At 53.7% G+C, this 15,000-nt stretch overlaps 2 protein-coding genes across 33 annotated transcripts in view; both read right to left on the reverse strand.

Annotated features, from left to right (window-relative positions):
* Positions 1–15,000, reverse strand: part of LOC123772853 (uncharacterized) — a 603,147-nt gene that overhangs the window by 232,902 nt on the left and 355,245 nt on the right. The window lies entirely within an intron of this gene.
* The window catches only part of exd (PBX homeobox extradenticle), a 734,009-nt gene that overhangs the window by 118,692 nt on the left and 600,317 nt on the right, over positions 1–15,000 (reverse strand). For all 32 annotated transcript variants that reach the window (XR_011228198.1, XR_011228195.1, XR_011228204.1 and 29 more), the window contains one exon: positions 10,526–10,764. Coding sequence is in view for 13 of the 32 variants with exons in the window: in XM_069323340.1 (XP_069179441.1) it covers positions 10,526–10,764 (239 nt within the window). In the remaining 19 variants the exon portion in view is untranslated. The remainder of the gene's footprint in view (positions 1–10,525; positions 10,765–15,000) is intronic.

Genomic DNA, 15,000 nt, shown 5'->3' on the forward strand with positions numbered 1-15,000 from the left:
CTAGCAGTAAAGGATCTCTGCACGCTCTCCAGGTCAGCAATTTCTGCGGCTCTGAATGGGGCTGTTAGTGTGCAACAATATTCCACCCTAGAGAGCACTAGCGTCTTGTAAGGTCATCACTGGTATGGCATCCCTTGTTTGGAAGGTCCTTGCTATCCAACCTGTCATTTGTCTTACAGTCGTGACGGCTACTTTATGGTGTTCTATAAAGGTAAGGTCTTCCCACATGATTACTCCTACATCCGCCTTTTAGTTCTATTGTGTGATTTGATTACGTTGTATATATGGTTTCTGTTCGATAATTTCGTTTTTATCATAGCGCAGAAGCTGGAACGTATCTCCATTCTGTAGAAAGTTGTTCCCTATGTCTCATTGAAAGACCAGGGGCCAGATTCAAGAAGGTACTTACGCAAGCACTTACGAACGTGTCCATCTTTCCTCAATCTTTGACGGCTTTGGTTACATTTATTAAACAGTTTACAAGCATGAAAACTTGCCAATCAACTGTTGCTATTGTTATAAACAGCCTCCTGGTGCTTCGGAGCTCATTAACTGTTTAATAATTGTAAACAAAGCCGCCAAAGATTGAGAAAAGATGGACATGTTCGTAATTGCTTGCGTAAGTGTTTCGTGAATCTGGCCCCCGGTTCGTAAGTGCTTGGGGTAAGTGCTTCGTGAATCTGGACCCTGATTTACATCCGATTGGAGGATTGGAGTGTCCTCTATGTTATCTACTCACATAAAGATCCAAGTGTCATCTGCAAATGATGATACAGTGCTGTAGTTTGTATCCTTGTCTATGTCTCATATTAGGATGAGACAAAGTACCGGAGCCAGCACAGTACCTTGGGAAAACTGTGCGTTTCACAGTAGATGATCCGGATATGACTGTGTTGACTATTAAACTCTGCCTTTTGTTGATTAGGAAGTTGAAGATCCATCTCCCTACCCGTGAAACCTGTGTATATTATAAAATAATATACACATATGTATTACATATACTACAAGTAATATTACGGTACATATTACATAAAGGTTCTGCTTGTCTTCGATAGCATCTAAGACCATGTCACAGTGGTTCAGCACTGGTGACACACAGGAACGCCCTGTTCTGAACCAGTCAATGGTTATCTTGAGATGATTCTTGAGGGTATCTTGAGATGATTCTTGACGTTATCTTGAGATGATTCTTGAGGTTATCTTGAGATGATTCTTGACGTTATCTTGAGATGATTCTTGACGTTATCTTGAGATGATTCTTGACGTTATCTTGAGATGATTCTTGACGTTATCTTGAGATGATTCTTGACGTTATCTTGAGATGATTCTTGACGTTATCTTGAGATGATTCTTGGAGTTATTTTGAGATGATTCTTGACGTTATCTTGAGATGATTCTTGACGTTATCTTGAGATGATTCTTGACGTTATCTTGAGATGATTCTTGACGTTATCTTGAGATGATTTCGGGGCTTTAGTGTCCCCGCGGCCCGGTCCTCGACCAGGCCTCCACCCCCAGGAAGCAGCCCGTGACAGCTGACTAACACCCAGGTACCTATTTTACTGCTAGGTAACAGGGGCATAGGGTGAAAGAAACTCTGCCCATTGTTTCTCGCCGGCGCCTGGGATCGAACCCAGGACCACAGGATCACAAGTCCAGCGTGCTGTCCGCTCGGCCGACCGGCTCCCCATGGCTACTGCCATGGCTACACCTACACACCTGCCATGGCTACACCCACACACACCTGCCATGGATACATCCACACACACCTGCCATGGCTACACCCACACACCTGCCACGGCTACACCCACACACCTGCCACGGCTACACCCACACACCTGCCATGGATAAACTGCCAGGTGATGCATATTCATCCAAGCTGGACAATTTTACCGTCTGCGTCATTACCAGAGTATAATGAGTGCACGGGGGGGCGGTGTCCCCCCCCCTTGCGTCACGCAACGGTGACACTACCCCCGCCTTGCGTCACGCGACGGTGACACCACCCCGCCTTGCGTCACGCGACGGTGGCGCCACCCCGCCTTGCGTCACGCGACGGTAGCGCCACCCCGCCTTGCGTCACGCGACGGTGGCACCACCCCGCCTTGCGTCACGCGACGGTGGCACCACCCCGCCTTGCGTCACGCGACGGTGACACCACCCCGCCTTGCGTCACGCGACGGTGACACCACCCCGCCTTGCGTCACGCGACGGTGACACCACCCTGCCTTGCGTCACGCGACGGTGACACCACCCCGCCGTGCGTCACGCGACGGTAACACCACCCCGCCCTGCGTCACGCGACGGTAACACCACCCCGCCTTGCGTCACGCGACGGTGGCACCACCCCGCCTTGCGTCACGCGACGGTGGCACCACCCCGCCTTGCGTCACACGGGGGCCCCGGAGACTGGGCCAGGTGTCCCACGGGGCCCCGGAGAGACAGTATAGATATTTCGAAGGCCTACCTGCCACTTAATGCTCGATACCAACCACAACAGTTAAGTCTTCTAGGCAGGCAGGTGTAGGCAGGACACCAATAAGAACCAACACATTAAGCCGTGGGATGGGAAGGAAGAGGGCCACCACCACCATCTTCCGGAAGAGGGCCACCACCATCTTCCGGAAGAGGGCCACCACCAGCATCTTCCGGAAGAGGGCCACCACCAGCATCTTCCGGAAGAGGGCCACCACCAGCATCTTCCGGAAGAGGGCCACCACCACCATCTTCCGGAAGAGGGCCACCACCATCTTCCGGAAGAGGGCCACCACCAGCATCTTCCGGAAGAGGGCCACCACCAGCATCTTCCGGAAGAGGGCCACCACCAGCATCTTCCGGAAGAGGGCCACCACCAGCATCTTCCGGAAGAGGGCCACCACCACCATCTTCCGGAAGAGGGCCACCATCATCTTCCGGAAGAGGGCCACCACCAGCATCTTCCGGAAGAGGGCCACCACCACCATCTTCCGGAAGAGGGCCACCACCACCATCTTCCGGAAGAGGGCCACCACCACCATCTCTCCCCCCCCCCCTCGTCACCGGAAGGGGAGCCATCTCCCCCGACCGACAGACTCGACCAACGTCTTGTGCTCGACATAAATTACGGCCGCCGAAAACCTTACCAAGTCAGACTTCGGCGTCTTCACATTCAATCTCAGAGTTCATTTTGTGATGGCATCGCTGTGCCGCACGCCGTGAGGGGCGGGGCGGGGCGGCTCGGGAAGGGGCGGGGAGGGGCGGGGAGGGGCGGGGAGGGGCGGGGAGGGGCGGGGAGGGGAGGGGAGGGGCGGGGAGGGGCGGGGAGGGGCGGGGAGGGGCGGGGAGGGGCGGGGAGGGGCGGGGAGGGGCGGGGAGGGGAGGGGCGGGGAGGGGCGGGGCGGGGCGGGTGCTAACTGGAGGTGAGAAGATGTAATAGAGCCAAGAGGGAGAGGAGAGACAGGTGAGGAGCAGAGGAGACGGGAGAGGACAGAGGAGACGGGACAGGACAGGAGACGGGACAGGACAGAGGAGACGGGAGAGGACAGAGGAGACGGGACAGGACAGAGGGGACGGGACAGGACAGAGGGGACGGGACAGAACAGAGGAGACGGGAGAGGACAGAGGAGACGGGACAGGACAGAGGAGACGGGACAGGACAGAGGGGACGGGACAGAACAGAGGAGACGGGAGAGGACAGAGGAGACGGGAGAGGACAGAGGAGACGGGACAGGACAGAGGAGACGGGACAGGACAGAGGAGACGGGAGAGGACAGAGGAGACGGGACAGGACAGAGGGGACGGGACAGGACAGAGGGGACGGGACAGAACAGAGGAGACGGGAGAGGACAGAGGAGACGGGACAGGACAGAGGAGACGGGACAGGACAGAGGAGACGGGACAGGACAGAGGAGACGGGACAGGACAGAGGAGACGGGACAGGACAGAGGAGACGGGACAGGACAGAGGGGACAGGACAGAGGAGACGGGACAGGACAGAGGAGACGGGACAGGACAGAGGGGACAGGACAGAGGAGACGGGACAGAACAGAGGAGACGGGACAGGACAGAGGAGACGGGACAGGACAGAGGAGACGGGACAGGACAGAGGAGACGGGACAGAACAGAGGAGACGGGACAGAACAGAGAAGACGGGACAGGACAGAGGAGACGGGACAGAACAGAGGAGACGGGACAGAACAGAGGAGACGGGACAGAACAGAGGAGACGGGACAGAACAGAGAAGACGGGACAGGACAGAGGGGACAGGACAGAGGAGACGGGACAGGACAGAGGGGACAGGACAGAGGAGACGGGACAGAACAGAGGAGACGGGACAGAACAGAGGAGACGGGACAGGACAGAGGAGACGGGACAGGACAGAGGAGACGGGACAGGACAGAGGAGACGGGACAGGACAGAGGAGACGGGACAGGACAGAGGAGACGGGACAGGACAGAGGAGACGGGACAGGACAGAGGAGACGGGACAGGACAGAGGAGACGGGACAGGACAGTGGAGACGGGACAGGACAGAGGAGACGGGACAGGACAGAGGAGACGGGACAGGACAGAGGAGACGGGACAGGAAAGAGGAGACGGGACAGGACAGTGGAGACGGGACAGGACAGAGGAGACGGGACAGGACAGAGGAGACGGGACAGGACAGAGGAGACGGGACAGGACAGAGGAGACGAAATATAATTAAGGTGAGGGAAGGTGTTTTAACTCTACCTCATCTCTACTACATTACAATCAAATAGGTGGAATCTGTCACAGTCACTCCCCCCCCCCCCTACTGCCCCCCCTATTGTCCCCCCCCCCCACCTGCTGCCCCCCCCCCCTATTATCACCCCCTCCCCCCCCCCCCCTTGCCTCTACCCCTATTTCGTCTTATGAAATCTCCAAATCTACACAGTAAAATAACAACATACTGGAGTGAACTAGGGCAGCATATACCACACTCCCCAATAGGAAGAAAACCCGCTGGGTTGTTGATCCTGTCACATGTACCCAGACACAGGTGTGTACACATGTGAGAATAGTGGTGGCGAGACCCAGGGAGAACACCCAGCTGGCCACATGTAATTATGGTCATACATTTACACCTGAGAGACGGACACGTGACTCTTAACACCTGTCAACTGTGGCTATAGGGACCACGAGGCTGAGGACCTGCCTAGGAGGACCACGAGGCTCGGCTGAGGACCTGCCTAGGGGGACCACGAGGCTGGGCTGAGGACCTGCCTAGGGGGACCACGAGGCTGGGCTGAGGACCTGCCTAGGGGGACCACGAGGCTGGGCTGAGGACCTGCCTAGGGGGACCACGAGGCTCGGCTGAGGACCTGCCTAGGGGGACCACGAGGCTCGGCTGAGGACCTGCCTAGGGGGACCACGAGGCTCGGCTGAGGACCTGCCTAGGGGACCACGAGGCTCGGCTGAGGACCTGCCTAGGGGGACCACGAGGCTCGGCTGAGGACCTGCCTAGGGGGACCACGAGGCTGGGCTGAGGACCTGCCTAGGGGGACCACGAGGCTCGGCTGAGGACCTGCCTAGGGGGACCACGAGGCTCGGCTGAGGACCTGCCTAGGGGGACCATGAGGCTGGGCTGAGGACCTGCCTAGGGGGACCACGAGGCTGGGCTGAGGACCTGCCTAGGGGGACCACGAGGCTCGGCTGAGGACCTGCCTAGGGGGACCACGAGGCTGGGCTGAGGACCTGCCTAGGGGGACCACGTGGCTGGGCTGAGGACCTGCCTAGGGGGACCACGTGGCTGGGCTGAGGACCTGCCTAGGGGGACCACGAGGCTCGGCTGAGGACCTGCCTAGGGGGACCACGAGGCTGGGCTGAGGACCTCCCTAGGGGGACCACGAGGCTGGGCTGAGGACCTGCCTAGGGGGACCACGAGGCTCGGCTGAGGACCTGCCTAGGGGGACCACGAGGCTCGGCTGAGGACCTGCCTAGGGGGACCACGAGGCTGGGCTGAGGACCTGCCTAGGGGGACCACGAGGCTCGGCTGAGGACCTGCCTAGGGGGACCACGAGGCTGGGCTGAGGACCTGCCTAGGGGGACCACGAGGCTGGGCTGAGGACCTGCCTAGGGGGACCACGAGGCTGGGCTGAGGACCTGCCTAGGGGGACCACGAGGCTGGGCTGAGGACCTGCCTAGGGGGACCACGAGGCTGGGCTGAGGACCTGCCTAGGGGGACCACGAGGCTGGGCTGAGGACCTGCCTAGGCGGACCACGAGGCTGGGCTGAGGACCTGCCTAGGGGGACCACGAGGCTCGGCTGAGGACCTGCCTAGGGGGACCACGAGGCTCGGCTGAGGACCTGCCTAGGGGGACCACGAGGCTGGGCTGAGGACCTGCCTAGGGGGACCACGAGGCTGGGCTGAGGACCTGCCTAGGGGGACCACGAGGCTCGGCTGAGGACCTGCCTAGGGGGACCACGAGGCTGGGCTGAGGACCTGCCTAGGGGGACCAGGAGGCTGGGCTGAGGACCTGCCTAGGGGGACCACGAGGCTGGGCTGAGGACCTGCCTAGGGGGACCACGAGGCTGGGCTGAGGACCTGCCTAGGGGGACCACGGCCTCACCCTTGGAGGATGATGAATTTGAGTAGTGAAGAGAAGAAATACAGTTGCCATGTGCAGGTGGAGGGCAGGCGTAAGGTGTGAGTGGCAGCGGCCATTTGTGGTAACACCATCTGTACGGCCCTTGTGGCGGGGGGGGGGGGGGTGAGGGGGCTTACTGCTAGGGGCCCAACCCCCTTCCCCCCTCACTGTCAGGGGGGGGCCCAGACCCCTATCCTTCAGCCCCTGGCGCTGCGCCTCCTGTGAGCTGGAGCACATGAAGAATGTGAAGTAAGTCATTAGGCTGGTGGTGGTAGGGGGTGGTGGTGGTAGGGGGTGGTGGTGGTAGGGGGTGGTGGTGGTAGGGGGTTGACGCTAGTGGTGGTAAGGGGTGAGTTACGCAATGTTAGAGAGCACGAGATCGCCAACATCCTGATCACGTGCTAATGTTTTGGTCGTGATCAGCTGATCACGTCTGTGTTTACATCGTCGCGTCAACACCTTCGGCGCAAGTGAGGCGCTACACCGGGTACCCCCCTATTGCAGGTCCCTCAGGACTCTCTCTCTCACCCTTGTGGGGGGGAAGAGGAGGGGGGGAAGAGGAGGGGGGGAAGAGGAGGGGGAGAGGAGGGGGGAGAGGAGGGGGAGAGGAGGGGGAGAGGAGGGGAGGAAGAGGAGGGGGGAAGAGGAGGGGAGAAGAGGAGGGGGGAAGAGGAGGGGGGAGAGGAGGGGGGAGAGGAGGGGGGAGAGGAGGAGGGGGAGAGGAGGAGGGGGAGAGGAGGGGGGGAAGAGGAGGGGGGAGAGGAGGGGGGAGAGGAGGGGGGAAGAGGAGGGGGAAGAGGAGGGGGAAGAGGAGGGGGAAGAGGAGGGGAGAGGAGGGGGGAGAGGAGGGGGGAGAGGAGGGGGGAGAGGAGGGGGGAGAGGAGGGGGGAGAGGAGGGGGAGAGGAGGGGGGAAGAGGAGGGGGGAAGAGGAGGGGGGAAGAGGAGGGGGGAAGAGGAGGGGGGGAGAGGAGGGGGGGAGAGGAGGGGGGGAGAGGAGGGGGGGAGAGGAGGGGGGAAGAGGAGGGGGGAGAGGAGGGGGGGAGAGGAGGGGGGGAGAGGAGGGGGGGAGAGGAGGGGGGGAGAGGAGGGGGGAAGAGGAGGGGGAAGAGGAGGGGGGTAGAGGAGAGGGGGGAAGAGGAGGGGGAAACACCACGGCATGGAGAGCCATGCATCACTAAAGTTATCCCGGCAGATTAATGGGAGTGGCGGGAGCGAGTGTCGGGCGGCCGTCAGCACCCAGGCCCGGTCACTCACTCATCCCGCCAGACCATGTCACTTCAAAACCAATCCTTCACGCCCCCTCCCCCCCCCCTCCCCCAGGCACTAGTAACTCTTAACACATGCCTGTGGCGTCTGGAGGGAGGGGGGGGGGGTGAGTGACAGGATGAACCACTCAGTGGTGTGTTTACTCAAAGGATGAGCCACTCACAGCTGTTTACTCACAGGATGAACCACTCACAGCTGTTTACTCACAGGATGAGCCACTCACAGCTGTTTACTCACAGGATGAGCCACTCAGTGGTGTGTTTACTCACAGGATGAGCCACTCACAGCTGTGTTCACTCACAGGATGAGCCACTCACAGCTGTGTTCACTCACAGGATGAGTCACTCAGTGGTGTGTTCACTCACAGGATGAGCCACTCAGTGGTGTGTTCACTCACAGGATGAGCCACTTACAGCTGATTACTCACAGGATGAGCCACTCACAGCTGTTTACTCACAGGATGAACCACTCACAGCTGTGTTTACTCACAGGATGAGCCACTCAGTGGTGTGTTCACTCACAGGATGAGTCACTCAGTGGTGTGTTCACTCACAGGATGAGTCACTCAGTGGTGTGTTCACTCACAGGATGAGTCACTCTGTGGTGTGTTCACTCACAGGATGAGTCACTCTGTGGTATGTTTACTCACAGGATGAGTCACTCAGTGGTGTGTGTTCACTCACAAGATGAGTCACCCAGAGGTGTGTTTACTCACAGGATGAGTCACTCACAGCTGTGTTTACTCACAGGATGAGTCACCCAGTGGTGTGTTCACTCACAGGATGAGTCACTCAGTGGTGTGTTTACTCACAGGATGAATCACCCAGTGGTGTGTTTACTCACAGGATGAATCACCCAGTGGTGTGCTGTACAAGGAACCTGGGGGCCAGATTCACGAAGCAGTTACACAAGCACTTACGAACCTGGGGGCCAGATTCACGAAGCAGTTACCCAAGCACTTACGAACCTGGGGCCAGATTCACGAAGCAGTTACACAAGCACTTACGAACCTGGGGGCCTGATTCAGGAAGCAGTTACGCAAGCACTTACGAACCTGGGGCCAGATTCAAGAAGCAGTTAGGCAAGCACTTACGAACCTGTCCATCTTTTCTCAATCTTTGGCGGCTTTGTTTACAATTATTAAACAGTTAATGAGCTCCGAAGCACCAGGAGGCTGTTTATAACAATAACAACAGTTGATTGGCAAGTTTTCATGCTTGTAAACTGTTTAATAAATGTAACCAAAGCCATCAAAGATTGAGGAAAGATGTACACGTTCGTAAGTGCTTGCGTAACTGCTTCGTGAATCCTGGTCCAGATGAACAAATTCGAGGAGGTCTTCACAATAGAGCTAGGAGACCGTCCTGAACTAAGAGAAGGAATCATTAACCAGGCACCACTAGAGGAGTTTGAGATTACCAGTGGGAAGTTAAGGAAACATTTGCTCGAGTTAGATGCGACAAAGGCGGAATCTCTCCATGGATACTAAACGAAGGAGCAGAAGACTATGCCTACCACACCCTATGATGTATAACAAGTCTCTGGTAACAAGGGAACTGCCTAAAATTTGAAAGAGGGCTGCAATGTAATCCCACTATACAAGAAAGAAGACAGACAGGACGCACTGAATTACAGGGCAGTGTCCGTAATTTGCGTACGTCAAGCTGCGAGCATCTGCGTCCAACAGCCTGGTTGACCAGTCCAGCAACCAGGAGGACTGGTCGACGACCGGGCCGCATAGACGGTAAGCCCCCGAAACCATCACAAGGTAACCACAAGGTAACCATGCAAGAATATGGAGAAGATTGTAAGATAAAACTAGTAGAACAACTAGAGAGAAGAAGCCTAGTCAGCATGGGTTCTAGTTCAAGCAAGCACCACCAGCAGGGGTTCTAGTTCAAGCAAGCACCACCAGCAGGGGTTCAGGGATGGCAAATCTTGCCACACAGGATTAATAGAATTCTATGACCAGATGTGAAAACTTAAGACATGAAGGAGAAGGGTCTACCTACTACCTTGTGGGCAGACTGCATATTCCTGGATTGCCAGAAAGCTTTTGACACAGTACTCAGGTCTCAGAGTGGCGAGACGTCACTAGTGCAGCCCCACAGAGGTCAATCCTTGGACCTATCCTCTTTCTGATATATGTAAACGATCTTCCAGAGGGAACAGACTACTGAGGGCCGAATAGACCCCGTCCGGCGACAGCCTATCTAGGCGGCTGTCCTCTGCTCTGTTCTGTTGGCTGGTCTCCTATTGCTTCTCTCCATGCTCTACAGCTCCCTCAGTATATATTGGGAAACCTAGTAGCTAACTCCGCCCACAAGTAGATAGCCTCAGGCACTCTACCAAGTCACTCCTTAAATGTCGGCATGTTTGACGGACCTACCCGGCTATCAGGCTACAATTATCAGATTAGCGGAAGCAAAGTGAAATTCGCATGAACTGACGTCAGGTCAACTTGAGGTCATTAACGCTTAGAGGTGTGAGTTTCAGGCCGGCAAACTGGCGCCTCTCAAATCCTTGTCTGTGACTCATGAATCTCTATGTATGTATTAAATGAAACTAAACAAAACACCTTACGGTATTACAGGCCCACATACCCACCACAGCCCGGTTGATCCGAGGAATGCCCCTTTCCCACGGCCAACAAAATTAGTCCTATAACTTACCTGTTCATATTTCTCGAGTTCTTGGTGGTATATCTGTCGGATCTGCGAGAGCTTGGCGCGATAGTCGGAGTGCTCGATGGCCGAGTCCCCGGCTCCGGCGGCGGCCGAGGCGTTAGCGGCAGCACCGGCCCCGCCTCCCTTCTCCGGCCCCGCCACGCCCTCTGCGATCAGCATGTTGTCCAACCGCATCAGTTGGGGGTCCGGGGGCTCCTCCTCTTGTGTGTTGCGCAGCGACAAAACTGAAACACAAGATTAAAGTAAGTTTATTGGGCGACGAGTCACAATAACGGGGATATAGTAGGTTGACCAGACCACACACTAGAAGGTGAAGGGACGACGACGTTTCGGTCCGTCGTGGACCATTCTCAAGTCGACAATCGACTTGACGAAGGGACGACGACGTTTCGGTCCATCGTGGACCATTCTCAAGTCGACAATCGACTTGGTGAGGGGACGACGACGTTTCGGTCCGTCCTGGACCATTCTCCAGTCGACAATCGACTCGAGAATGATCCAAGACGGACCGAAACGTCGTCCCTTCACCTTCTAGTGTGTGTGGTCTGGTCAACAAGTTTATTGGGGGTATACATAGGCACACAAAGGGATATGAGGCAGCTTAAGCTAGTGGACAAATGCCTGGTTAGTCTCGGAGAGACTGCAGGACCCGTGGTAGCTCAGGATGATTTCCCGGTTGCAATTCTTTTAACCATGTTGTAGCTCAGTCTATTAAGGCAGTGTCTGGGAATCCTCCCGGACGCAGGTTCGAACCCTCATCACGGCCCTTGTGGATTAGTTTATATACAAATATCACAAACAATAATCATATAGTCTAACATTGCGAGTAATGAACATATTCATTTCTCACCTTACAGAGACGTGAGCATGATACAACCTCATGCTCACGTTCAATACAACATGTTGTATTGAGCAATCTCTGCTCAATACAACGACGTATTTTTGACGTATACTCTTACCTAAGGGCCAAATATTGTCGTGCTAGAAAATGGAAGCGGTTCGCTGAAAGTAACATACTGTCCCGTTTTCTGTTTTGGGTTCTCTTGGTGGGTTAGGATAAGGATACTTTAGTACGACAGTTTCTTGACGTTGGGGAACCTTAGGAGATGTAACAGTCATGGAAAGGAGCGGAGGTTTCCACACTGCAGTCTACACTAAGGAAACAAACATAGGAATGTGCCTAAATGCCAACAGCGACTGCCCGGACAGGTACAAGAGGAGTGTTGTTAACGCTTACGTCGACCGTGCTCTCAGCCACAGCTCAGGATGGAAGCAAGTCGACGAAGAACTCTGCAGGGTAAGGCAGGTCCTAGTCAACAACGGCTTCTCCAATGGTTTCGTCGAAGACATCACAAGAAGGAAAGTGAAACGCCATGCAACCTCTGAAGAGACAACTAACACAACACCTATACCCCCTATTAGACTATTTTACAGGAACTTCTTTTCCACAGCTCATAAAACGGAGGAAAGGGTCCTGAAAGATATTGTCAGTAGAAACGTTATCCCTACAGACAAAAATCAGAGGATACAACTGACGATTTACTATAAAACCAGAAAAACGGCCAGCCTACTCATGAGAAACTCTCCAGACACAAAGCAGAACGCTTTAAAAGAGACCAACGTCGTCTATGCCTTCAAATGCCCACTTGGGGACTGTAAGCTCCAAAAAAACCAGTATATAGGCAAGACAACAACATCTCTTTCTAGGCGTTCAACGATGCATAAGCAACAGGGCTCCATTAAGGAACATATAATCTCTTCTCACAACCAAACCATCGCCAGAGAAATCCTAGTAAACAACACAGAAATCATCGATAGATACAGTGATAGCAGACGGCTTGACGTTTGCGAGGCACTACACATCAAGAAGTCAACACCAGCAATCAACAGCCAATTAATGCACAACTATATTCTACCCACCTCAAAACTCCGCTCCAATATAGAAGCATCAAGAAATATGGACCAATAGGCTTTCTACAATCACTTCCATTTCAATACCCATTGTTTCGTGTTCTGTCTTGTGTTGATGAAATTAATACCCTATTAAATACCACCTCACCCCATCCACCTCACTCAAATGTAGATATAAACAAATCGGAGATATGTAAGTTCTATTCAGTTGTGTATGTGTAAAGTCTTTGAAAATGTAATAAGTTTTACGAAACGCGCTCAAGTGTCGCGTCAGACTAGAAATAAAAATGAATTTTGGAGAATTGATTTTTGAATTACCTCCAACAGTGAAAAGAAACATACATAATATTTTATATTTTATATATATATATATATATATATATATATATATATATATATATATATATATATATATATATATATATATATATATATATATATATATATATATATATATATATATATATATATATGTCGTACCTAGTAGCCAGAACTCACTTTTTGGCCTACTATTCAAGGCCCGATTTGCCTAATATGCCAAATTTTCCTGAATTAATATATTTTTTCTAATTTTTTTCTTATGAAATGATAAAGCTACCCATTTCATTATGTATGAGGTCAATTTTTTTTTATTGGAGTTAAAATTAACGTAGATATATGACCGAACCTAACCAACCCTACCTAACCTAACCTAACCTATCTTTATAGGTTAGGTTTGGTTAGGTAGCCGAAAAAGTTAGGTTAGGTTAGGTTAGGTAGGTTAGGTAGTCGAAAAACAATTAATTCATGAAAACTTGGCTTACTAGGCAAATTTGGCCTTGCATAGTAGGCTGAGAAGTGAGTTCTGGCTACTAGGTACGACATATATATATATATATATATATATATATATATATATATATATATATATATATATATATATATATATATATATATATATATATATATATATATATATATATATATATATAGTGAAAACGTAGAGTGTTGAGAGTAGTGGCAAGTGTGGTCTGGGTGCGTGCTGCCCGCCCTGACAGTTTGATGGATCAGGTGATGCACTACAAGAGCCAGCTAGTGAGGCTTGTATTATTCACACAGCTAAGGAGCACTGCCCCGCCAGGGACGCCTGGGAGACCTGGGAGGACGTCCGGCGGCCCGGGAGGACGTCGGGCGGCCCGGGTGGACGTCGGGCGGCCCGGGTGGACGTCCGGCGGCCCGGGTGGACGTCCGGCGGCCCGGGTGGACGTCGGGCGGCCCGGGAGGACGTCGGGAACTCCGGGCCTGACCCTGAGCCAACTCCAAGGGAGGGGCCCGGCGCCCCCAACACCAAACACAGGTAAAGAATGGGGCCCTCACATGCTACCACCACCACCACCACACTGCTGCCCACCACCACGCTGCCCACTGTTGCCCACCACCACCACCACGCTGCCCACTGTTGCCCACTGTTGCCCACCACCACCACCACGCTGCCCACTGTTGCCCACCACCACCACCACACTGCCCACTGTTGCCCACCACCACCACCACACTGCCCACTGTTGCCCACCACCACCACCACGTTGCCCACTGTTGCCCACCACCACCACCACACTGCCCACTGTTGCCCACCACCACCACCACCACACTGCCCACTGTTGCCCACCACCACCACCACCACACTGCCCACTGTTGCCCACCACCACAGCTGGTTGGCCCATCCTCTCAAACAAAAATTCGTGTTTTTCCACCTACGTTACCAAACACAAACAATTAAGTTCCCGCGCACAAACACCACCGTTTTCTATGCACATCAGACTCGACAGGTTAGGCGGGTTGCTTGGGTTGGTACGTTTCAGGGTAGACTGAAACGTTGGCTTTTTAAGAGCGGTCGACGGTGCTGAGATCAAAGCCGCCACTCACAGCAACCTCCCTCCACAGGAACTTTGACCACGGGAACATTGACCACAGAAACATTGACCACAGTAACATTGACCACAGTAACATTGACCACAGTAACATTAACCACAGAAACATTGACCACAGAAACATTGACCACAGAAACATTGACCACAGTAACATTGACCACAGTAACATTGACCACGGGAACATTGACCACGGGACCCTTGACCACAGCAATATTGACCACAGGAACATTGACCACAGTAACATTTACCACGGGAACTTTGACCACGGGAACATTGACCACAGGAACATTAACCACAATAACATTGACCACAGTAACATTAACCACAGTAACATTGACCACAGTAACATTGACCTCAGTAACATTGACCACAGTAACATTGACCACAGTAACATTGACCACGGGAACATTGACCACGGGACCCTTGACCACAGCAATATTGACCACAGGAACATTGACCACAAGAACATTGTCCACAGTAACATTGACCACGGGAACATTGACCACGGGATCATTGACCACGGGATCATTGACCACAGTAACATTGACCACAGTAACATTGACCACAGTAACATTGACAACGGGAACATTGACCACGGGAACATTGACTACGGGAACCTTGACCACAGTAACATTGACTACG

The sequence above is a fragment of the Procambarus clarkii genome, chromosome 12, assembly GCF_040958095.1.
Source record: "Procambarus clarkii isolate CNS0578487 chromosome 12, FALCON_Pclarkii_2.0, whole genome shotgun sequence".
NCBI classification, from domain to species: domain Eukaryota; kingdom Metazoa; phylum Arthropoda; class Malacostraca; order Decapoda; family Cambaridae; genus Procambarus; species Procambarus clarkii.